We start from the raw sequence: 26,984 nt of genomic DNA on the forward strand, positions 1-26,984 counted from the left end.
GCAACCAGGATCGGCTCAAAGAGCCCGAGGCTGGTTATGCTTAGGAGGGGGGACCCCACGCATTTTTTTTTTGTGATTTTACAGGGTTTAATTAAAAAAAAAAAAAAAATGAACCCCAGCACGGATCACACAGATCCGGCCGAGATTCATTTTTAAAAAGTCGGCAGTGTTTTGCTAATCACTGCCGTAAAAAAAAAAAAAAAAAACACGAATGACATCGACATCGGAACAAAAGAAAAATCCGAATACGACAGCTTAGTAAATTAGTCGTAATAAATTCAAAAAGTTGCAGTTTTACACTTTCAATGTCATTCGTGATTGAACTTTGACCTGAAACGGGAAAATACGAATCTTAGTAAATTTACCCCCATGTCTCACACACCAAGCAACTGCCTAATCCAATACCAATGAGCCACCTCCTTCCTTTGCAACTGTGTGACATCAACAAGCAGGGCATAGCCTCAGCGCAGTATGGGGGTAATTCCAAGTTGATCGCAGCAGGAATTTTGTTAGCAGTTGGGCAAAACCATGTGCACTGCCGGGGAGGCAGATATAACATGTGCAGAAAGAGTTAGATTTGGGTGGGTTATTTTGTTTCTGTGCAGTGCAAATACTGGCTGCTTTATTTTTACACTGCAAATTAGATTGCAGATTGAACACACCACACCCAAATCTAACTCTTTTTGCACATGTTAAATCTGCCTCCCCAGCAGTGCACATGGTTTTGTCCAACTGCTAACAAAATTCCTGCTGCGATCAACTTGGAATTACCCCTATCAGCTGTAGGGGCTGCACTTTAAATTGATGTATATCAGAGATATGTGCATGTGCCTTTGTATTGTGTGTAACCCTCTACCTGCTGGGCCTCAAAACATGTGTTTCCCCTGTCCACCCCAATTGGTAGCCCTGGAATTTATAATACACAAACTTCAGTACCTTAATTTTCAGATTATACTTTTTCACCCAAGAAGACTGTGATCAACATGTTCACCAGTACTCACAGTGTTTTTTTTTATCTAATAGAGGTAGCAGGTAACAGGTACCCTTCTCCTGTGCTCCCAATCTCTGACTTATTCTTTGCTCTCTTATAAGTCAGGTTTAACTCTTCATGGCCGACTAAAATATGTTGTAATAGCAAATAAATAAACAATGCTAAAGCTTTTGTAAGTTACTTTAACTTGGCCACTCCAGGATGTTGGTCTGGACTTTAATTTAGACTTTGGGTCATTGTCCTGCCAAGGGTAAATTTTAATCCCAAATCTTTGGTCTCTTGCAGATTGCATTAGGATTTAATAGAAGATTTATCTATCTCTTGCTCTATCCATTTTGTCCTCTAGTTTAACAAGTTTTTATGCTGCTGATGACAAAAAGCAAAATCACAATATTTTGTTTCCACCACCATTCTGCACGGTGCACAAAACATAGGGGTAAATTTACTAACATTCGTAATTTTCGGAAAAAGGTCAAAGTTCAATCACGAATGACATCGAAAGTGTAAAACTGCAACTTTTTGAATTGATTACGACTAATTTACTAAGCTGTCGTATTCGGGTTTTTCTTTTGTTCCGATGTCGATGTCATTCGTGTTTTTTTTTCTATTTTTACGGCAGTGATTAGCTCCATTGTAACCAATGCTGGGAACTTTCTGCTCAGCGGTGACGTCACTTTAGGTCAACCGCAGGGCAGAAAGTTACCACCATTGGTTACAATGGAGCGCATAGGCGCTACATTGTAACACTGCCGTGTGCCGTCTGTCACTCAGTACAGGAGCACACAGCTGATCAGGAGAGTGCTACAACGTGGCGCTCCCTGATTGGCTGAAGAAACCCACTTAGACAGAAGTCAGAGTGGGTTTCTGGCATTCGGGGAAAGGAGTCCCATGTGAAAACATGGGGCCCCTTTCAGTTCGTGGCTCGTGTGTCCGTTTTTTTATTTTAATCAAGTACCTGGATTACAAATGGATTTGAAGAGGACCGATCTACACTGGATTTTGTGAGTATAATTTTTTCTACAGGTACCCCATGGATTCTACTGGACAAGAGGACCGACCTGCGTGTGAACATAAGGTAAGTATGTATGTATGTTTGTGTGCATGTATGTAATAAATCTTTACTTTTAAGGTGTGTGTGTCTTGTGTTTTTTTGGGTATTTTTTTAGTAATAGTACTACAGGTACCAGCGGGCCCGTTTTTCCGCCGCATGCTGGTACTTGTGGTTCTCCAAGTACCAGCATGCGGGGGAGGCTTGCTGGGACTTGTAGTACTGCTACTAAAAACAATATCTTTTCATTTACAACAAAGGCTATCAGCCCCCCCATCCGCAGCCCATTGGATGGGGGGGGGACAGCCTCGGGCTTCACCCCTGGCCCTTGGGTGGCTGGGGGGGGGGACCCCTTGATTGAAGGGGTCCCCACTCCCCCAGGGTACCCCGGCCAGGGGTGACTAGTTGGATTTTTGATGCCACGGCCGCAGGGCACTATATAAAAGTGACCCCCGGCTGTGGCATTATCTGTCCAGCTAGTGGAGCCCGGTGCTGGTTTTAAAAATACGGGGGACCCCTACTCTTTTTGTCCCCCGTATTTTTGGAACCAGGACCAGGCGCAGAGCCCGATGCTGGTTGCTTAAATATGGGGGAACCCCTGTCAATTTTTTCCCCATATTTCTGCAACCAGGATCGGCTCAAAGAGCCCGAGGCTGGTTATGCTTAGGAGGGGGGACCCCACGCAATTTTTTTGGGGGAAAAAAACCACTTTCCCACCCCTTCCCACTGATAGACATGCACGGATCTCATGGATCCCTGCATGCCTATGCAATCACGAATATAAAAAGCAGGTCTGCTTTTTTTTAGCACTTTTTTGCGATTTGTAATTTTTCACGGCAGTGTTTTCCTCTTTGGAGATTTGCACTTTTTAGTAAATGACCGAGTTCTACTAATTTGCTGGCGTATTTTGACCGATGGTGTATTCATTCGTATTTTTTTACAACTACTTCCAAAAAAATACGAATGCCCTCATCTCTGCCGTGATTTGAGTTTAGTAAATTACCGAGATGACACTTTGATGAAAAAACGGCATCTCGGTCAAAATCGGGACCTTAGTAAATTTACCCCATAGTGCCCTACATTGAGCCACATTTGGTATTACCAGACTACAGAATCTCTTCAACATAGTTTAAAGCCCCATACCCACGGGGGAGATGTGTGCTGAGCGATCTAACACAGACCGCTCAGCACACATCTCTCCTCTTGCTCAGCACTCAGCGCGACGTGTGCTGAGCGAGGGGGTGGACGGGAAGATTCGGGGGCCTGCTCACTTCACTCAGTAGTGAAGTGAGCGGTCTACTAGATTTGGCATGCATGTAAAATCTAGAACCGGCGATAGCACCGTGCATCGCAATTGCTATGGGCATACACGCGGAGAGATCCATGCTTTATTTATAAGCAATCTAGTCAGATTGCTTAGAATGTAAGCATGGATCTCTACATGTGTACCCCCCTTAAGGGTTTCCTACACATTGGCAAACTCTATATGTGACGTAATACGACTTGTGTTCAACAATTACAGGTGTAGATATGTGTAATGTCCAGGCTATTGGTGGTTATTCTGAGTTAATCGCTCGCTAGCAGTTTTTAGCAGCCGTGTAAACGCTATGCCGTCGCCCACTGGGGAGTGTATTTTAGCTTAGCAGAAGTGCGAACGCATGTGCAGCCGAGCTCTGCAAAAACAGTTTGTGCAGTTTCAGAGTAGCTCTGAATCTACTCAGCGCTTGCGATCACTTCAGCCTATTCGTGTCCGGATTTGACTTCATACACCCGCCCAGCAAACGCCCAGCCACGCCTGCGTTTTTTCAGACATGCCTGCGTTTTTGCAAACACGCCCTAAAAACGGTCAGTTGACACCCAGAAACACCCCCTTCCTGTCAATCTTCTTGAGGCTGTCGGTGCGAAGAAAAACTTTGCTAGAACCTATGCACAACCACAACGGCCTTTGTACCCATAATACGTGTTTGCGCATTACGGCCCATACGCATGTGCATAAATGCCGCTTTTTCACCTGAACTCTGCGCTGCGAAAATCATCAGCAAGCGAACAACTCGGAATGACCCCCATTGTCTTAATGTCAGTTTCTCCCATCTTTGCCACAGAAAAAGAAAAGAGAAGAGCACAAGAGAAGAATTTATCCATAGTAACAAATCAGATTCTAGTTAGCATTTATCAAGTGCATTCCATAATTTATAGGGAGAGGCTGGTTGATTGCTATTGGCAACTTCTCCACTTTTTAGAGTGTACAGTAGATAGGGTAGATGTATCAAACCTTCTATCAAACCCTATTTGTAATTTATGGAAGACTTGACTGTGGTCTGATGACATTAAAAGGTTTTGAAATCTCTCCATATCATTCCCCTGACTGATGTTTTTCCAATTAGTTTTTCATATCTTCGATTGCTCTTTGAGCTTAATGATACGCAATAAGCAATTGTGAGAAATCTTACATATAAATATATGTATTTATTTCGTCATTGATTATAATATTATAAGATTTTAATTGTACACAGCTTACTCGAGTTAATTCATTAGGTTGCCTATTTTTATGCATCTAATTACACCAGGATTAATTTACAGGGGAAACACAGAAAATTGGAATATCTTGCAAAAGTTCATTTATTTCAGTAATTCAACTTAAAAGGTGAAACTAATATATTATATAGACTCATTACATGCAAACTAGTGAGATATTTCAAGAATTTATCTGTTATAATTTTGATGATTGTGGTTTACAGCTTAAGAAAACCTCAAATCCAAAATCTCAGAAAATTAGAATATTACATAAAATCAATAAACAAAGGATTTTAAATACAGAAATGTCATCCCTCTGAAAAGTATAATCATGCATACTGTAAGTGCTCAGTACTTGGTTTGGGCCCATTTTGCCCAAATTACTGCCTCAATGTGGCGTGGCATGGATTCTATCAGCCTGTGGCACTGCTGAGGTGTTATGGACGACCAGGATGCTTCAATAGCAGTTTTCAGCTCTTCTGCATTGTTCGGTCTAATGTCTCTCAACTTTCTCTTTGGAATACCCCATAGATTCTCTATGGGGTTCAGGTCAGGCAAATTTGCTGGCCAATCCAGCACAGTAATCCCATGGTCATTAAACCAGGTTTTGGTACTTTTGGCAGTGTGGGCAGGTGCCAAGTCCTGCTGAAAAATGAAGTCACCATCTCCATAAAGCTTGTCTGCTGAAGGAAGCATGAAGTGCTCTAAAATGTCCTGGTAGATGGCTGCGTGGACTTAATAAAGCTCAGTGGACCAACACCAGCAGATGACATGGCTCCCCAAATCAACACAGACTGTGGAAACTTCACACTCCATTCTTCCTCCATACTCTGGGACCTTGGTTTCCAAATGAGATGCAAAATTAGCTCTCATCAGAAAAGAGGACTTTGGACCACTGAGCAACAGACCAGTTCTTTTATTCTTTAGCACAGGTAAGACGCTTCTGACGTTGTTTGTTGTTCAGGAGCGGATTGACAAGAGGAATACAACATTTGAAGCCCATGTCCAGGATCCGTCTGTGTGTGGTGACTCTTGATGCACTAACTCCAGCCTCAGTCCACTCCTTGTGAAGCTCTCCCACACTTTTGAATGGTCTTTTCCTGACAAACCTCTCCAGGCTGCTGTCATCCCTGCTGCTTGTGCACCTTTTTTCTTCTACACTTTTGCCTTCCACTTAACTTTCTATTAATGTGCACAGCACTTTGAGAACATCCAACTTCTTTTGCAATTTCCTTTTGAGGCTTTCCCTCCTTTTGGAGGGTGTCAATGATGGTTTTCTGCACAACTGTTAGGTCAGCAGTCTTCCCCATAATTGTGAATAGTTCTGAACCAGACTGAGAGACCATTTAAAGGCTCAGGAACCCTTTGCAGGTGGTTTGCATTAATTAGCTGATTAGGACGTGACGCTCTGACCCTACAATACTGAACCTTTTCCCAATATTCTAATTTTCTGAGATTTGGGATTTGGGATTTTCTTAAACTGTAAACTGCAATCATCAAAATTATAACAAATAAAGGCTTAAAATATCTCACTTTGCATTTAATGAGTCTACATAATATATTAGTTTCACCTTTTAAGTTGAATTACTGAAATAAATGAACTTTTGCATGATATTCTAATTTTCTGAGTTTCACCTATATTATGTTAACATTAGCTTTGTCTTTAATTTTTACTTAATTTAAAGGTTGTTCTTTTATTTTTGACTTTATATAGTATTTTGTGTACTATCACTGGCAAGAATATTAGAATTCTATTTGATGCCATGACATAGGAAAATAAAGCGAGAAAATGTTCTCTTTTTCTTTCTAGTGGCCACTGTGTACTGTATATACTGTATAATGTTTCAATATTTGCTTGTATCAGTGGTGTACCTATAATGAGTGCAAGGTGTGCAGTGCACACGGGCCCCTGGGTCAATGGGGCCCAGACTACACACCCTGCACCCAGTAAGTATGCTAACCTCTCCAGAGTCCCACATTGCTGCTGCAGAAATCACAGGAAAATGGTGCTTTAGCCATTTTCCCGACTATTTGAGCATGCACAGTACAGAAATCACAGGGAACATGTTACGATTTCCATGTTCTTAGAGACCCTTGCATGTGCAGTAGCCTCTGATTCAGTGCCAGTCTACTTGCAACTGTGCTGTGGAGTGAGTAGCGGGTATGCATGGAGTTTGCACACGGGCCCCCTCCACTCTTATGGGCCAGTTTATCAATGAGTGATATAACTTGTTGTGAATGATAAAACTTGTTGCCTATGATAAATGGTGCTCCAGCCAATCTCCTAACTGTAGTTTTTAAAATCTGTGACAGGACCTGATCACATGACAGTTAGGAGCTGATTGGGCGGAGCACAATAAATCATACACAATGAGTTTTATCATTCACAATGTGTTTTTATCACTCATTTATAAATGAGCCAATAAATCTTCCTGATGCTGGCTCTTTAGATGCAGCAGCAGATCACAAAAACATGTAGTGGGTGCTTCTGCTTTAACAAATACATTTTACGGTTAATATCTAAGCAAAACACATAGAACAACCTTTCCAAGGCAGCTTTGTGTCTGATGTATCTCTACAGTAAGAAACTTCTAAAATGTTTCTTACTGCCCAAGCTCAGATGAGACTGGACTATACGAAACATTTTTTTGCTCCTGGGTAAGGTTAATACATTTATATAAATCTATGCCATGGGATGATTTTCTCCATGAGAGATTTACCTAAACTGACACAATCACATAGAGTCATAGAGTGGAATTCAAATGTTTGAATAGTCGTTTGGGTGTCTGTTTTTTCATGGTTATTAGAAAGGAAAAAACAGACTCCCAACTGACTTTTCAAACATTTGAATCTCCCCCATATTGTCTAATTATATAAAAGAACTGAAACTGATAAAAACCATTAATATTTTACCATCTCACAAAACTCCATGCCCTGATGGTTTCATGGGGGAATATTTTAAACCGTTAAGATCCAATGTTACTCTGTTGTTATTATTAGAGCTTAATGTGAAAGTTTAAAAAAAGACTCCATCCTTCCCATCATTTTCAGACATGTTGAAACTCACGGTGAAACCAGAAAAATATCCACTGTTATTGGATTCCTGTCAACCAATTTCACTTTTGAATACAGATTTTAAAATATAAAAAAATATATATATTTTGTCTATTAGACTTCAGCTGATTCACTCTGAGCTCCTTACTGGGTATCAGATGGGTTTTCTTCATGGCCGACACTCTGTAAAGGCTATTCGTGTGGCAGTGGCTGTGGTTATAGCTGCCTCTTAACGCCAAAGATTCAGAGAAATGCTCTTAAGCTTGGACACACTTAAAGCTTTTGATAACATGGCGTGGCCCCATTCATTTACATTTCTGGAAACGAGGGAGCTTGATTCCTTGTTTACATGATTCATTTGTTACTTTTTTGACCAACTTTCCACCAACTTATTATTTAATAGAGTTAGAAGTGACCCAATTTGTATCTAAATCCATTTTCTTGCAGTGGTCTGTATAAATGTGTGTGTATTATTTATATATATTAAAAAAATGTGGGAAGGGGCATCATAGCATGGGCTTTCTCTGGGATCACTCTTGTCATGCCCCTTACCCACGAGCATGCGCCTTATGTCCTTATTGGAAAAATGGAGGGGGCACCAATTCTCTCTCTGGCACAGGGCACCAAAAAGTTGCGGCTCTGTATTTATGTACTTACCTCAGTCCTTACCGCTCTTCCTAACCCGGCTTTATGTATAAATAATTGATGCAAACATTCACATTTTGGACTAATAAAACTGCAACAGCCCTGATCTAATGAGGCATCAATTTTCCACATGTTCTTCACTACATCTATGCTGTTATATTAAGATATTTGAGATTGGCTACACAATTGTGACTTTTAAGAAAACACATCATTAGAGAAACAATTCCTGATGAAGTGCAGACTAGTAATATGTTACCACAGCTATAGTAGCAGTGCAACTAGAACTATAGTACCAGTGCACTTACAGCTACAGTATCAGTGGAACTACAGCTACAGTACCAGTGCACCTACAGCTACAGTACTAGTGCACCTTCAACTACAGTACCAGTGCAACTACAGCTACAGTACCAGTGCAACTACAGCTACAGTACCAGCGCAACTACAGCTACAGTACCAGTGCAACTACAGCTACAGTACCAGCGCAACTACAGCTACAGTTCCAGTGCAACTACAGCTACAGTTCCAGTGCAACTACAGCTACAGTACCAGTGCAACTACAGCTACAGTACCAGTGCACCTACAGCTACAGTACCAGTGCAACTACAGCTACAGTACCAGTGCAACTACAGCTACAGTACCAGTGCACCTACAGCTACAGTACCAGTGCAACTACAGCTACAGTACCAGTGCAACTACAGCTACAGTTCCAGTGCAACTACAGCTACAGTACCAGTGCAACTACAGCTACAGTACCAGTGCAACTACAGCTACAGTACCAGTGCAACTACAGCTACAGTTCCAGTACAACTACAGCTACAGTACCAGTGCAACTACAGCTACAGTACCAGTGCAACTACAGCTACAGTACCAGTGCAACTACAGCTACAGTACCAGTACCAGTGCAACTACAGCTACAGTACCAGTGCAACTACAGCTACAGTACCAGTACCAGTGCAACTACAGCTACAGTACCAGTACCAGTGCAACTACAGCTACAGTACCAGTACCAGTGCAACTACAGCTACAGTACCAGTGCAACTACAGCTACAGTACCAGTACCAGTGCAACTACAGCTACAGTACCAGTGCAACTACAGCTACAGTACCAGTACCAGTGCAACTACAGCTACAGTACCAGTGCAACTACAGCTACAGTACCAGTACCAGTGCAACTACAGCTACAGTACCAGTGCACCTACAGCTACAGTACCAGTGCAACTACAGCTACAGTACCAGTACAACTACAGCTACACAGTACCAGCGCAACTACAGCTACAGTACCAGTGCAACTACAGCTACAGTACCAGTGCACCTACAGCTACAGTACCAGTGCAACTACAGCTACAGTTCCAGTGCAACTACAGCTACAGTACCAGTGCAACTACAGCTACAGTACCAGTACCAGTGCAACTACAGCTACAGTACCAGTACCAGTGCAACTACAGCTACAGTACCAGTGCAACTACAGCTACAGTACCAGTACCAGTGCAACTACAGCTACAGTACCAGTGCAACTACAGCTACAGTACCAGTACCAGTGCAACTACAGCTACAGTACCAGTGCAACTACAGCTACAGTACCAGTGCAACTACAGCTACAGTACCAGTGCACCTTCAACTACAGTACCAGTGCAACTACAGCTACAGTACCAGTACCAGTGCAACTACAGCTACAGTACCAGTACCAGTGCAACTACAGCTACAGTACCAGTGCACCTACAGCTACAGTACTAGTGCACCTTCAACTACAGTACCAGTGCAACTACAGCTACAGTACCAGTGCAACTACAGCTACAGTACCAGTGCAACTACAGCTACAGTACCAGTACCAGTGCAACTACAGCTACAGTACCAGTGCAACTACAGCTACAGTACCAGTACCAGTGCAACTACAGCTACAGTACCAGTACCAGTGCAACTACAGCTACAGTACCAGTGCAACTACAGCTACAGTACCAGCGCAACTACAGCTACAGTACCAGCGCAACTACAGCTACAGTACCAGTGCAACTACAGCTACAGTACCAGTGCAACTACAGCTACAGTACCAGTGCAACTACAGCTACAGTACCAGTGCAACTACAGCTACAGTACCAGTGCAACTACAGCTACAGTACCAGTGCAACTACAGCTACAGTACCAGTGCAACTACAGCTACAGTACCAGTGCAACTACAGCTACAGTACCAGTGCAACTACAGCTACAGTACCAGCGCAACTACAGCTACAGTACCAGCGCAACTACAGCTACAGTACCAGTGCAACTACAGCTACAGTACCAGTGCAACTACAGCTACAGTACCAGTGCAACTACAGCTACAGTACCAGTACCAGTGCAACTACAGCTACAGTACCAGTACCAGTGCAACTACAGCTACAGTACCAGTACCAGTGCAACTACAGCTTCAGTACCAGCGCAACTACAGCTACAGTACCAGTGCAACTACAGCTACAGTACCAGTACCAGTGCAACTACAGCTACAGTACCAGTGCAACTACAGCTACAGTACCAGTGCAACTACAGCTACAGTACCAGTGCAACTACAGCTACAGTACCAGTGCAACTACAGCTACAGTACCAGTGCAACTACAGCTACAGTACCAGTACCAGTGCAACTACAGCTACAGTACCAGTGCAACTACAGCTACAGTACCAGTACCAGTGCAACTACAGCTACAGTACCAGTGCAACTACAGCTACAGTACCAGTACCAGTGCAACTACAGCTACAGTACCAGTGCAACTACAGCTACAGTACCAGTACCAGTGCAACTACAGCTACAGTACCAGCGCAACTACAGCTACAGTACCAGTGCAACTACAGCTACAGTACCAGTGCAACTGCAGCTACAGTACCAGTGCACCTACAGCTACAGTACCAGTACCAGTGCAACTACAGCTACAGTACCAGTGCACCTTCAACTACAGTACCAGTGCAACTACAGCTACAGTACCAGTACCAGTACAACTACAGCTACAGTACCAGTGCAACTACAGCTACAGTACCAGCGCAACTACAGCTACAGTACCAGTGCAACTACAGCTACAGTACCAGCGCAACTACAGCTACAGTACCAGTGCAACTACAGCTACAGTACCAGTACCAGTGCAACTACAGCTACAGTACCAGTACCAGTGCAACTACAGCTACAGTACCAGTGCACCTTCAACTACAGTACCAGTGCAACTACAGCTACAGTACCAGTACCAGTGCAACTACAGCTACAGTACCAGTGCAACTACAGCTACAGTACCAGTACCAGTGCAACTACAGCTACAGTACCAGTGCAACTACAGCTACAGTACTAGTGCACCTTCAACTACAGTACCAGTGCAACTACAGCAACAATACCAGTGCGCCTACAGCTAGATTACCAGTGCAACTACAGCTACAGTACCAGTACCAGTGCAACTACAGCTACAGTACCAGTACCAGTGCAACTACAGCTACAGTACCAGTACCAGTGCAACTACAGCTACAGTACCAGTACCAGTGCAACTACAGCTACAGTACCAGTGCACCTACAGCTACAGTACTAGTGCACCTTCAACTACAGTACCAGTGCAACTACAGCAACAATACCAGTGCGCCTACAGCTAGATAAGCCGTCCATTGATTTTATTAACGGCCTCGCCGTCCACCCCCCTACCTTCTTTTCTCCCCAATAAACACGCGGACAACTGAATTGCGATTTAAAAGGTCACAGCCAAATTTATTGATTGGATTAGAATTGGTACTCTATAAGTGGGTGGCGAGAAAGCAGTGCATACCCCCGGCTACAGCCTCCATATTAATTTCTCCTCAATTAAACAACGGGGCGGAACCTAAGTCCCGCCCTTGCGCAAGTTAGCTGAGCGGTACCACTTCCCCTCATCGGCATAGCACCGGTCCACCCTTAAGATGACGACCGTGTCGGCCCTTGAGGCCACGACAAATTCGCCGAGTATCTGGGGAAGTGCCGGCCAACCGACGTTGCGCTACTACAGACCGCCGAGGAGCACTGCTTGCCGCGCCTGCTGGACCTCTTTTGCCAGACCATAATTAAAGACCGAATTGGCCTGACGTTGCCACCACCGGACGTAAACTTCAATTCAAATTCCAGTTACCTCACCTTCGCCCTGGTGATAGCGAAAACTCTGGATTGCCTGTCGGTGCCACCACCGAAATTAAAAAATGTTCAATTCCTAAATACCAGGGCCAAATTGCCCTACCAACTGGGCGGGAGGGTGGGTGCCTTCTTGTATCCTTGATCAGCCTGAAAGAGGGAGCCTGCCTGGCACTCCTGCTCTTTTGTACCTCCCAGGTAACTCTCCTCCCCCTCTTACCTATAGGATGCTGCTATGCTACCTGCTCTATCCCCCCCCCCCCCCTCCCCTCCCCTCCCCTTTTCTCTCCTTCCTTGCCCTAGGCTCCTTCTTTAAAAAACCCAGGACGCTTATTTATTCTCGGGCCTAGTTTGTCCCTCGAATTCTTTAAGCCGTCCATTGATTTTATTAACGGCCTCGCCGTCCACCCCCCTACCTTCTTTTCTCCCCAATAAACACGCGGACAACTGAATTGCGATTTAAAAGGTCACAGCCAAATTTATTGATTGGATTAGAATTGGTACTCTATAAGTGGGTGGCGAGAAAGCAGTGCATACCCCCGGCTACAGCCTCCATATTAATTTCTCCTCAATTAAACAACGGGGCGGAACCTAAGTCCCGCCCTTGCGCAAGTTAGCTGAGCGGTACCACTTCCCCTCATCGGCATAGCACCGGTCCACCCTTAAGATGACGACCGTGTCGGCCCTTGAGGCCACGACAAATTCGCCGAGTGTCTGGGGAAGTGCCGGCCAACCGACGTTGCGCTACTACAGACCGCCGAGGAGCACTGCTTGCCGCCATAGCCTGGTTCCTAGAACCCAGGCCCGCCACCCCCTGCTACCTCATGCCTTCCACTGACGCTTTCTGCTATGTTGCCCAAGAATATAGCTAAACCTTCCTCTGTCAGGTGTACCCCGCCTTGCCTGAATAGTCCCTCCTCTCCGAACCTCAACAACGGGTGCCTGGCGATCGTATCGCCTTCTCCCGTTAAGAGACGGGCTACCGCCCTGTTCACCTTTCTTCTGACCCTTTGTAACCCCGTGCCCCCCTGTGCCCTTGGGACTATCTCGGACCATGTGATCCGTGTATTAGGCCACCGGCCCTTCAACCCTTGTATGCCGGCTTGAATTGCCGTAATCAGCTCGCTCCCCTAGCTTTTTCCTAGATCGCTGCCCCCTAGACCTTTTGCCCTCCTGAAAAGTAGAATTACAAATAACCGTTACCCCCTGTTGTATGCGGACCTATGGTGCGAACTTTCGCGCGACCCATATGAAGGTGAAAACCACAAAACCTCTTTTTGTTTGAGGGCAAAATTGGAAAAAGTCCTTCATTCCCCCATTTATGGCGGGCAGCTTAAGGCCTTGGGTTTCGCGAAAGACGCCGAGCTGCCTTCTAGTCTTGCTTTTCCGCGCGTAAGTGTACCTTGTACGCTCCTGATTTCCCCCTGGCCAGATTTTTGGTCTCGCCCGCTGGCAACCCCTTACGTGCCACTACTGCCATGTCTTGTCAGTTGATAATTACACTTTCAAATGGCCTGACGATGCCTCCACCGAAAAAAAAAAAAAAAAAAAAAAAAAAAAAAAAACAATTTCTACATCCTAACGGTGCCAATAAAAAATTTCTACATCCTAACGGTGCCGAAATTAAAAACACAACAATTCTACATCCTAACGGGTTCAATCCGGTTAGGTATACTCATCATATAGCGCCCTATGATCTATACCTAGCAACTGACATATGACATAAGACACCCGAGAGTGCATACAAACTCCACAAAGAATGCTCTTAACTGGATTGAACCCATGACCTAAGCACTGTGAGGCCGCAATACTACCCATTGCCACATACTGGTGCGTTTACGCTGACTTGATATTCATGCCTTGCGCCAGACTATAGTTGTCCTACGTTATCCCGTCTACCGCTAAGGCACATGCAGCCTTGACCCCTACTTTATGCAGAGATGAGGTATTATTCAGCCCTTAAACCTTCGCTTTGCGCCTGGACCTTTTGCTTTCCTTTTCCTTCTGTCCTGTCTACCTTATTATGATACCATAAGTGACCATCATATTGCACGTTCACTAAAGTAGCTTTGATGGGTTTTTACTGTGATCGCTACCGCTACTTGTTGCATTTTGTATGACCGTTCGGTTCTGGAACAAACTTATTCAGCGCTTAAAGGCATAGCTAGTAAATGTAATATGAATTAAGAACTGGGATTGAACCCATGACCTCAGCGCTGTGAGGCCGTAATGCTAACCATTGCCCCATAAATGGTGCGTTTCTGCTATTCTGCTACCTAAGTGAACATAATACTGCGTATTCCCCAAAGCCGCTTTGATGGTTTTTCTATTGAGATCGCTATCGCTACTTGCTTTGTCTCCCAGGCCTGCCTTTTGTATGACACTCAGGTTATATAACAAGCGGTTATCATTATAACTATATACCACATAATACAATGCCAGGGGATTAAACCATGCGTTTAGCACAGTGGAAGTTGTACTGCGTAGCGCTGGGCTGTACCGCGCTATGCAAATCGTGGTCTGTCTATTTTTTATTTATTTTTATTTATTCATTATTATTATTATTATTATTATTATTTTTGGTTTTTGTTACTGCCTCGTTATGCTCTGTGTACCCATGCATTTTTCTAATGTATGGACTGTGCAAGGCATTGCAAATCGCCTGTGACGCCTTCCTACTAACTGCAATACAATAATAATGGAGCTAAGGCCACGGGTAATACTGAAAAAATTTGCTAGTATGAACGTTATGGTGCGTGACTGTCCCCCACTGATCTGTATTATACTGTTCTTATATACCTACTATAAATGCAATAGTACATGCTCACGGCAATGCGATGACTGTTCTGCCTTATATTATATAATTCATCGCTATTCCCCTCTATAATGTGCAAAATACCCCCCGGCCATTCGATCCGGTATTAAGCTTTATATTAGCCCGCTAGTATACCTATGATGCTGAAATATGCTCTTGCCGCCATGCCCTCAGTAATCATTACGCTGTATACCTAGTACGACCCGTACCCTGTAATATACCCATGCGGCAATGACATCGCTGATTTGCTTTATCTCGTATACTTCCCCTTTCACACTGCCGCCCGTACCCGGTATTTTGCCATTTTAACTGGCTTCCTAAACGGGTCAAAACTGCGATGTGAAAAGGGGTCCCCTTCAATTTACCGCTTTCAACTACAGGTATTTTGAACGGTAAAAGAAGGGTCCTCCCCGTTTCAGTCCCATTTCACTGTGCAGTGTGAAAGGGTCTGAAACGGTATTTGCAAGCCCCAGCAGGTCATAGGCTGTCTCCATGTGTGATGTCAGCAGCCACAACCAGGAAACAGCTTGGAAAACACCGGAGACCCATGTGAGAGTGGCTTTATAAACTTTTATACTGCAAAGCCACTATAAAATGTCTCATTGGAGTGATGAAGAGGTGAGGGAGCTGCTTTAGGATCGGAGGGGATGAGGAAATCTGCAGACAAATTACTGGGACAGTCAAGAATACCCTCATATATAAAAACATAGCAAAATGCTTCAAGCTGCTGGGTTCCATCGTACTACTATCCAAATTTATTAATAATTAATTAATTAATACTTATTAATAATGTGTGGTTAGAAAAGTCCATTTATAGCGACAACCACTGTTTTCTATGGGTGAAACGGGTTCAGTGTGAAAGGTACCAAAAAAAAAATTAATGAAATGGTAATATACTGGTTACAACATGAGATGTGAAAGGGGTTTAACTGCTCAAACCCGTTTTAAGAACCGTTTCAAATACCGTTTCAAAAGCAGGTTTTGCGATGTGAGCAGCATTGCTAGTACCTATTCTACCCTGCAATATATACACGCCGTTGCACTTCTGCGATCCTTGCATCACTCGCATATTATAACCTTATCATACTTTATACGCTGTAATTTAATACTGACTGCAATGTAACCACTGACCCATGTTATACTGTCTACTATGACACTATTACACACTATGCGCTGCCATAACCCCCACAACCCTGTAATTCTACCCAGCCCCCCACTGCCCTTTTATTTCCTTTATTTATGTATTTTTATTTTTACACCCCCTCCCTCGTATACCTTACACTGGTCACCCTGCTGGGAGGGGTTATGTGCAGGGGAGAAGATGAAAGGGAACCACCACCATTGTTGGAGGAGGGGAGATAAGATAACCCCCAGCCAGATAGCGTCTGCTGGACATGCTATCAGTAATTAAGAAGGGGGGAAGCTATTGTATTACTGTGAGAGCAAAGATTTTATGCGGGAAGCCTTAGCAACGGGGAAGGGGGGGTGGGTTGCTTAGATGTGGTGTTTGCTATCCCTGCAGCAGCTGAATGTCCCATGCGTTTGTCTTTTAAAACCAACTCCAAGGCTGGAGTGATTATCTTATGTTTTCTTACCAGACAGTCGCTTTAACCCACTAAGCCATAGCGCAGAAGCCATACCCCTAGCCTGTAAATATATGATACTTATCTGGGTGGTCCCTCTGCGTGCCTCCTAAGGAATCATTAGATTGCAAAGTTTCGCGTGGGCTCCCCCTGAAGCTAAGCCGTAGGGAGAAGCGAGACGAGTAGCCTGATCATCTGTAAGTAAGTACAGTAAGTGAGAGGGAAAAGTACCATATTACAAAGTAACATGACCGAAAAGGGAACATTCATGGAAATAATTAATTAACTAACAACCCAATAACTTGAATTAATAAATAGGCTGGCTGATTGATATGGGTATTGGTACTGGCTAGCGCCCGTGCAGCCTGGCGGATATGGCGGGGCTGATACCCGGTGGAGTGGGCTGCGGCGGGCCAGCAGCTTGCCCACTGCGGATAATGGGCTGTGGGGAAGTGCTGTCCCTCATGCCACCCGAGGGGGGGGAGGGGGGGGGGGAGCGCTGCAAGCTGCTGCCCCCATCCCACTTGCTCTGGCTGTGCAAAATGAGTGTTTAGCAACTATTTTTCTATATAAACATTACTCAATTACCGACATAGGAGTATACACAGATAAAATGTAAGCTAACATGGTGCTGTTATAAAGAATGAGAAACTGTGACCTGTAAAATGTGGATTACTCCAAATGATCTTTACATTTTTGAAATCTTACTTTCCTATAATGTTATATTTTCATGTTATATTTTTATTGTATCATATTTACTTACCACTTTGCTCTTATTATTTTTATTGTATCATATTTATTTACCACTTTGTTCTTATTTTGATTAAAGATTTAGAACACATTCTGCTGTACCGTTTACCTTTAATTTTTAGTTAAAAACATGAAAATACTAATAAAAGTATTTTAAAAAGGAAAGCATGTTAAGTTTCTTAGTGAGAAGTAGAGTATTCCACCCACAGCAATCACGGGCTCCTGCGGTGGTGTCTGTCCCGCCGGAGCCGCTATCTGTGCCTGCTGTCGCTGCTGGGCGCGTACCTGCGTGTGTCGGTACGCGCCGCTACTGTGCAGCGTCGCTGGGGGTGTGAGTGCGGGCTCTGGCGGCGGCCTGTTAAGTTTCTTAGGACCTGACCCGCCGTAGACGGGGATTGTAGCTGCTGCTGTGGCTGGGCGGCGCCGAGCGTGACGCGATCGCTCGGCGCCGGAAGGAGGGGGGGGGTGCGGCCTGCGGCTGGCTACGGGCTGGCTCGCCGGAGCCTGCTTCCGGGCCGCCGCGCGCCAGCCACGTGCGTAGGGGTGACGCGGTCGGCGGTCTCGCCGATCCCGTCCGGGGCCCTCGGGAGTGAGCAGCGTGCTGTGAACCGTGCGCTGCCTGGTCCGCCTGGATGAGGCGCCGGGGGGCGGGGGCATTCCTCCTGGGTCTGGGCATTCTGGTGTGCGGGCGCTAGATGACTGGGCTGCGTTTGGTGCAGTGAGTATATTTTGTGGTGAACTGTAAGGAGGGGGGTCTAGATTTTGGGCTGCAGTGTGTGTATAACTGAAGTGTATGAGAGGGGGCTTATAATAAAATTGTACTTATTCCTTTCCCTTGATTCCAGGAGCTGTGAGGTGGGTGCCTTCTTGTATCCTTGATCAGCCTGAAAGAGGGAGCCTGCCTGGCACTCCTGCTCTTTTGTACCTCCCAGGTAACTCTCCTCCCCCTCTTACCTATAGGATGCTGCTATGCTACCTGCTCTATCCCCCCCCCCCCCCCTCCCCTCCCCTCCCCTTTTCTCTCCTTCCTTGCCCTAGGCTCCTTCTTTAAAAAACCCAGGACGCTTATTTATTCTCGGGCCTAGTTTGTCCCTCGAATTCTTTTACCAGTGCAAATACAGCTACAGTAGCAGTGCAGTTACAGCAAATACAACTGCCAGTGTAACTTCAGGTAGAAGCAGGAGCAGTTCTTGGTGCGGCAAGCAGTGCCTTCGCCCGGGGTGCTGCAGCCTGGGGGCACGGCCGCAGGCACCGCCACTTGCCCGCACCACGCTCCACGGCTGCAGCAGACGCCGTGGGCTTTGTGGGTGACCTCTGCAGCCGGCTCCAGGGATAGACACTAGAGGTCAGTATTGGCCTCTAGTGTCTGTGCGGCACTGCTATGGGAGAGACGTCACTCATAACGTCTCTCCCATAGAGAGGAGCCAGCGGCCAGACGGAGCAGCAGCGATCGGGAAGCAGGAGCGGGGCAGTGGTAAGTATTGTTTTGTTTTTTATTTTTGTGTGTGTGTGTGCACAACTACTGGGGGCAAAGAAACGGGGCACAACTACTGTGGGCAAAGAAACGGGGCACAACTACTGGGGGCAAAGAAAGAGGGGGCACAACTACTGGGGGCAAAGAAAGGGGGCCCCACTACTGGGGGCAAAGAAAAAGGGGGCACAACTACTGGGGGTAAAGAAATGGGGCACAACTACTGGGGGCAAAGAAAGAGGGGGCACAACTACTGGGGGCAAAGAAACAGGGCACAACTACTGGGGGCAGAGAAAGAGGGGGCACAACTACTGGGGGCAAAGAAACGGGTCACAACTACTGGGCGCAAAGCAACAGGGGGCACAACTACTGGGGGCAAAGCAACAGGGGGCACAACTACTGGGGGCAAAGCAACAGGGGGCACAATTACTGGGGGCAAAGCAACAGGGGGCACAACTACTGGGGGCAAAGCAACAGGGGGCACAACTACTGGGGGCAAATCTGGGGGCACAGTTACTGGGAGCATAACTGTGGACACGCCCCTCCCCTATTAGGCCACGCCCCATATTTTTGCGCAAACAAACTGTTTTGCCGCGGGGGGCGCCAATGGAAACTTTCGCACTGGGCGCCGCAAGGTGTAGAACCGGCCCTGGGTACAAGTGTAACCATAGCTGCCACTGCAACCAATATAATCACAATCTCACACAAGTGTACAGTAGTATAAGTAAATAAAGTGGTTGATTATGCACACGGATTGATATACCTATATCCCAAAGAAAATATATAGACATGTATACACATGGTTAAACATACATATGAGGCATGTCTTCTACTATGCTACATTTATTTAGTGTTACTTTTCAGCCAGAAATGTCTTTTTAACTTGTTCATTAGATGTTTGTAAAGAATGGATCTGTTACTGGTGAAATGCACACACTTGTAAGACTGTGGTAAAACAATAAATTGTATGCTTACGTCCTCTTAAAAGCTTGTAAAATATTTCCATCATCTTGCACAACTGCAAGAAAGGGGAAGAAAATATCAGCATTTTTTATTTGATATACAATCCCTAATGTATGGTTTCTAGTCTCTAACGACAAGTCCTCTACCCTTACTAGATAAGCTAGGCAGGGTTTCACAGTCTACCTGGACAGACCAGGCCAAATGCAGGGTAGTTTGCTATGGCTTTACAGCAATCAAATGTAGACCAATGGAAGACAGTGAAAGGTTGCAACAGTTAATCATACTGTCTTCTTTTATTAACTTAACGTGTAAATATGCTACATACTGAGCCCCTATCATTCAGCCCACAGGAGCAGAAGGTTAGGGTCACAGATTCAAACCCAGCAAGACATTCTTCTAATATTTGTATACAGTTGGGTACATAAGTAGTAAGTACTGTATGGTAGGTATGTTTGTATGTATGTATGATAAGAGAAATATCTCTGTATCATATAGATAATTACAAGTCATTTGGGAAACATTTGTCTTAAATTAATTCTTACCTTCTACTGTAACATTGAAGGTGCAGTTTTCACGTTGATCGGGTGCAGACACTTCACATCTGTATGACCCACTATCTGCTTTAATGGCCTTAAAAACCTTCAATTGATAATGGTAGAGCTGTAGAAAAACACAGTATGATGTCCAGGGGTCCACAGAGCCTTACATTGCAAATAATTAGAAGTAGTGCAGACAAAACTAGAAAAGAAAATGCACAATACTGCATAACATGGTATACAATTGAAACAGTCATTACTGCATATGCAAGTGGAGGGGGAGGGGCAGACAGATGGGTAAAAAGGAGAGACGGTATGCAAGGAGCATGGGGGTTATTCAGTAAGGATTGCAGATTCTGCTAAAAAGCAGCATCTGCAATCCATTCTATTGCATGCTGGGGACCGCCCATTGCAGGGCAAGGCCACCCAGCATGCTAAATGGACTGCAAATTAATTGCAGTCGCAGCAACTGTGGGCTAGGCTGCGTATGCAGGCAGTCTACCGGTATTTTCTCTTAATTGGAGTGGCTGCGTGGGATGTCATGCCACCGGCCCACCCCCATTTTCAACACACCGGCCCCGCAATGCTTTGTCGCCGCCCCCTTCCCACCCCGTGAACGCCTCTGCAGCTTCAGAGAAAAGTTGGAAAAAATCCCTATTTTAAGGTAAAAATGTTAGAACTTGGTTCAGTATGCCTGGAACACCCAGGAGCGGTGGAATTGTGAGCATGCATACCCTATTTCCACAAAAGTCGCAATAAATGTTTTGGGAAGAATTATGCACATAATTGGATAATGCCCCTAAGAACTTTACTAACAGTATAATGTGATCAGAGTTGGATTGGCCCACAGGCCTGGTGGCCCACCTCCTCCACTAAGGATCTAGGCTGTGCACTGGAATTTTACATTATACATACAGTATGTTACATTATATTCCACAGGACTATGGGATATTTTCTACAGTGCATTCCTGTTATTAATCTGGTACATTATCCTGCATGCACTAACAGTATTTACTATGTATATTTATCAAAGGGCCAACACCATACACTCTAATGGTTAGGCAAACCAATGTAGTGGCTAGCCACACCCCCTCTGGTGACTGGCCACACCCCTAACCATGGGCACTACCAATGCATTTCCCTGGTGGGCCCTTCATACCCCAATCTACCACTGAATGTGATTACTGTGATCTGATTGCTTGTTGGGAGCAGCCTATGATATGGTCTAAGGCAGGGGTGGGGAACCTTTTTTTTACTGAGGGCCATTTGGATATTTATAAAATCCTTCGGGGGCCATACAAGTCTGCCCCCGCGCGCGCCAAAAAATGGGTGTGGCAGTTAAAATGGGACGTGATACACATATGCCCCCAATAGTGCAGTGCCAGATCCACAATTGCCCCCACAGTGCCAGGTATACAAATGCCCCTCACAGTGCCAGGTATACAGATGCCCCCACAGTGCCAGGTATACAAATGCCCCCACAGTGCCAGGCATACAAATGCCCCTCACAGTGCCAGGCATACAAATGCCCCTCACAGTGCCAAGCATACAGATGCCCCTCACAGTGCCAGGCATACAAATGCCCCCACAGTGCCAGGTATACAAATGCCCCCCCAGTGCCAGGTATAAAAATGCCCCCACAGTGCCAGGTATGCAAATGCCCCCACAGTGCCAGGTATACAAATGCCCCTCACAGTGCCAGGTATACAAATGCCCCCACAGTGCCAGGTATACAAATGCCCCTCACAGTGCCAGGTATACAGATGTCCCCACAGTGCCAGGTATACAGATGCCCCCACAGTGCCAGGTATACAGATGCCCCCACAGTGCCAGGTATACAGATGACCCCCACAGTGCCAGGTATACAGATGCCCCCCCCCCCCCCCACACTTACCGCTCCTTTCGGCGGGTACACGGAGGAAAGCGCGGCTATGTTGGGCGGCGGCGTGTAAGACTTGAAACCAGCCGCCTGATTGGCTGCCGGTCCGCGAGCTCTGATTGGCTCACGAACCGGCGGCTGGTTTCAAGTCCTGCATGCCGCCGCCCGACAATAGCCGCGCTCTCCTCCGTGTGGTGACAGCTGAGACACGCTGCCGCCGGACTGTGCGGCGGCGTGTCTCACTGAGAGGAGCGGGTGGGCCGGACCAAACGGCTTCGCGGGCCTTATACGGCCCGCGGGCCGGAGGTTCCCCACCCCTGGTCTAAGGTAACGTAAGATAGTTCAAGGTATATGACATCGCTGGGGATAACTGTGATATTCTGGGATAAGTATCACGTATCTGTGATCTGATTGCTTGTTGGGAGCAGCCTATGATATGGTCTAAGGTAAGGTAAGATAGCTCAAGGTATATGACATTGCTGGGGATAAGTGTGATACTCTGGGATAAGTATCACGTAAGTATCAAGTTTTTGGAGGTCTCTGTTCTAACTCGTTTACCTTACTATAGGCAAAGGCATCAGACTCCTTATGGGAATAGAGTACACAGCAGTATTAAAGTACAATTCAGAATACCATTTGCACGGACATTAATGGCACAGTCTTCGGTTGGAATTTTATTGGACTGGAATGCTTCTGTTTACTTTTCTTGTTGGGAGAACTTTGAAGTAATTACCACATAAACAGAATTTATATTATGCTCAAAATATGTTTCAAATATATACTTGTTCATACATAAGAAACAGACTGCACTACACAGTGTAAAATAAATAACAATCCTAATCACTAAAATGCAAGGCTAATGCCAGAATCCCAGCAATATTACTTTGCTATTGGGGCCCCTTTAACCGCTATAATGTTCAGCTCGCTGAATTAAGTTTATAGTGCACTTTTCAGTAAATGTAATATCCTGGAGACAAATAACAAATTATTTGAAGTAAATGTTGTAAATAGGAGAGAAGAAAAAGTGAAGTGTGGCTGATGCTGTCTTGCCGTTCTGCAGATATTTCCTGTCAGGAATCACTTTCTCCTTTGTAACAATTTCCTCACGTATTTTGCAGCAACCATAAGCTTCTAGCAACTGTTTCATTCCTATTGTCTTCTTACCAAACTTAATATTCCGCGTTGTAACTAAGCAAAGTTTATCTGGAGATGAACTTCTGTGACTGTTTGGCCACCGTTTTGGAAGACGCGGTCCGGGCAACACAGGCATGCCAGGACCATGCAAGGGGCAGGCTGCGATGGCTGTGTGATGTCTGGAGATAAATTTCTGTGACTGTTCTCTATGCAAGGGCTGACAGGGAGATGCACACTGCTCTGCTTGGGAATGTCTGCTTGCACACTGTTCAACTTAGGGGGTAAATTAAGAGTTGTTAACAGTTGGGCAAAACCATGGGGGGAGGGTCATTCCGAGTTGATCTCTCGCTGCCGTTTTTCGCAGCACAGTGAACAGGTTACTACTGCGCATGCGTATGCACCACAATGCGCAGGCGCATTGTACGGCTACAAAGCGGATCATTGCTGAGCGATGGATTTAAGGAAGAATCCATTCGCACAGCCAATCGCAAGGAGATTGACAGGAAGAGGGCGTTGTGGGTGTCAACTGACCGTTTTCTGGGAGTGGTGCGGCAAACACAGGCGTGTCCAGGCGTTTGGAGGGCGGATGTCTGACGTCAATTCTGGGACCTGCAACGCTGGATTCATCGCACAGGGTAAGTAACTTTTACCCTGGTCGTGTTCTACACTAAAAAAAAATTGCATAGCAGGGATGTACAAGCGATCGCAGCCTTGCTATGCAAAAATACACTACTCCATATGTGGCGTCTAGTTGACCATACAGGCTGCAAAAAGTTGCAGCCTGCGATCAACTCGAAATGACCCCCATGTGCACTGCAGGGGAGGCAGATATAACATGTGCAGAGATAGTTAGGTTTGGGTGGGTTATTTTGTTTCTGTGCAGGGTAAATACTGGCTGCTTTATTTTTAAACTGCAATTTAGATTTCAGTTTAAACACACCCCACCCAAATCTATCTCTCTCTGCACATGTTATATCTGCCCCCCCCCCCCCCCCCCACCTGCAGAGCACATGGGGCTTAATAAATTTTGTACGGCTACGGTCAGTTACTGTGACATGCGGGGGGGACGCCCAGCACAGTGGCGATGCTTTTGTACTTGACGAGTAGCTCCCTACCTGCACAGCTCCTGCGCGTTGGCAGGGAGCTACCTGTCGCTGTCTGGGTCGCAGTGGCTGCGTGTGACGTCATACAGCCATCGCAGCCCGCCCCCTGCACAGTCCTGGAACGCCTGCATTGCCCGGACCGCACAAAACGAGGCAGAGGCGATCGCTCGGTTGAGATGGCCATCGGCTGTCTGGCATGCACCGGTGCACTGCGGTGCCAGCGCATGCGCAGTTCAGACCTGATCGGTTGCTGTGCGAAAACGCACAGCAGTAATCAGGTCTGAATTAGGCCCATGGTTTTGCCCAACTGCTAACAAATTTGCTGCTGCGATCAACTCTGAATTAGGCCCTTAGTCCTGACAAGTTGTTGAACTGTAGCTGCCAATTAAGGTTTACGTAGCTGTGTGTCCCTGGATGTACTTGCTGCTCTGGAAAGTAATCATTAATTGAAGGTGCAATTCTGATGGCACTTAAGCAGCTTACTGTCTCTAAAGTAACCTTGCTTGCTGTATCAAATGCAATGTTAGCGGTAATGTGAAAACGGTCTCTTTCCCTGTTAGGTGCACTTTCCCGCTCTTCCTTTTCCTGAGAAAGCTTGTGATGCATGCTGTAGGTAGTGTAGCAGTGTTAACAGCCTGTAATTAGCCACTGTGAGCTGACTGATCATCCCTCTGTCTAGAGCTAGGGCAAAGCAATGTTTCTGCTCCACTCACCAGCTATCACTCACTCAGATGCTGTGGCTGTCTCTCAGGCACCTCGAGGACAGAGAAGCTGGGTTGGGGCTGACCTGTAATTTAAGTCCCCACTTCGAGTGCCACCCCTCTGGCTCTACCCTACTTCAGGGAGGCGCGTCTCTGTCCTGCCTCCCTGGTTAGGGTAGCGTCTAGTTTCCCTTCGTGGAGAGGACCTTTCCCATAAGCCCCTGGGTCCATGTCACAATCTATTTGGAAATTTTGAAATATTAAAGCTTGACAAAATATTAAAACCATGTCTTGGGGACAATCCGAGAGTAGTTTTCCAAAAGGCAAAAAATTTTAGAAATCATTTGTCACCAAGTTTTTTTCGAGATTTACAGGAAAAAACTGAACCTTTAAATAAAACTTCTTGGCTCTCTACAATTAATGGGAATTTTAGATGTGGCAAAGGTAGATGCATATCGTGTAACTTCATTTGTCATAGAAGTACCTCATTTCAATCCTCTACAACTGGAAAAAGTTTCAAGATAGAATCATATATAAATTGTCAAAATGTCTATATTATCTATCTTTTAAGTTGTGTATGTGGGATGCAATATGTAGGTAGGACTACACGCAGCCTGAACACACGATTTTTAGAACATAGAAGAAATATTATCAATCGGAACAATAGTCATAGTGTATCAAGACATGTTCTACAGGTCCATGAAGGGAATGTCAATGTTATCAAATTACAAGGAATTGAATCAATTGCTCCTACCCCGAGAGGTGGAGATAGATTTGGCAGACTTTGTACCAGAGAGGCATTTTGGATTTTTACCTTGGTTACACTAGTCCCTGATGGACTTAATGAAAATATAGAACTAAATAATATCAGATAAAATGTTTCTAATCATTTGATCCTTCATTATTTATATACTGAATTTCTATTTTTTGTCCATTGATTTAGTCTAAAATATATATGTTTACCAGCTAGGGTTAGTTCGAACTTTGTAACTATATAAGAAACAGTTGTTATACCTCACAGATAATTGGTTTTTAATAATATGGAGATAAAGAAAGGAAAAAAGTGATACACAGTTATTGGTATAATAACAGAAAATGAATTAGCTCTTATGATTGATAAATTTAGATTTAATTCACTGTTGAGGCATGATATGGCCTCTAATCATGTCAATCTGTATTGTCCAATGAGTGATATATTTTATGTGGCGCATCGAGCTTGGATTCGAACCAAGGTCTTGATGTGTGCTAACCGGGTTTGCTAACCATTAGGCTATGAATTCAATTGATGATTCCATGTGCTTCTATTGCTAATTAATTATTGAAAAAATATTTTTTTTAAACATGTTTATAAATTGTATCATTAAAATGTATTGTGTCATTAGATTAATTAATAATAAGTCATTATTCTGCTCGCTTTTCTTAAAATATTTTTTTAAAATATATTTTTAAATGTCTTGTGCTATGAAGGTAGACATATATTGTTTTTTTTATTCTTAAATGCATACCACATGTGTTTGCACTAATTAATCAATTATGATTGGTTCATATGGGTTTAAATAGAAAGCCAGAATGGCAGATAGCATATCCTCTGACGAAACCGCCGTGAGAATGGGGCGGAGAAACGCGTAAGGACCTTCCAAACAACCCATTCATTCAAAGTGTCTCCACGGCTGTGCTTCAAAGAAAGCCGTTC

The 26,984-nt window shown here is 45.0% G+C and overlaps 1 protein-coding gene across 3 annotated transcripts in view; it reads right to left on the reverse strand.

Annotated features, from left to right (window-relative positions):
* The window catches only part of LOC134966278 (myosin-binding protein C, fast-type-like), a 231,571-nt gene that overhangs the window by 99,997 nt on the left and 104,590 nt on the right, over window positions 1-26,984 (reverse strand). For all 3 annotated transcript variants that reach the window (XM_063942887.1, XM_063942886.1, XM_063942888.1), the window contains 2 exons: window positions 20,481-20,598; window positions 19,951-19,993 (listed from right to left, as the gene is read on the reverse strand). In XM_063942887.1, the coding sequence (XP_063798957.1) occupies window positions 19,951-19,993; window positions 20,481-20,598 (161 nt within the window). The remainder of the gene's footprint in view (window positions 1-19,950; window positions 19,994-20,480; window positions 20,599-26,984) is intronic.

Source organism: Pseudophryne corroboree, chromosome 10, assembly GCF_028390025.1.
Source record: "Pseudophryne corroboree isolate aPseCor3 chromosome 10, aPseCor3.hap2, whole genome shotgun sequence".
Taxonomy (NCBI): Eukaryota; Metazoa; Chordata; class Amphibia; order Anura; family Myobatrachidae; genus Pseudophryne; species Pseudophryne corroboree.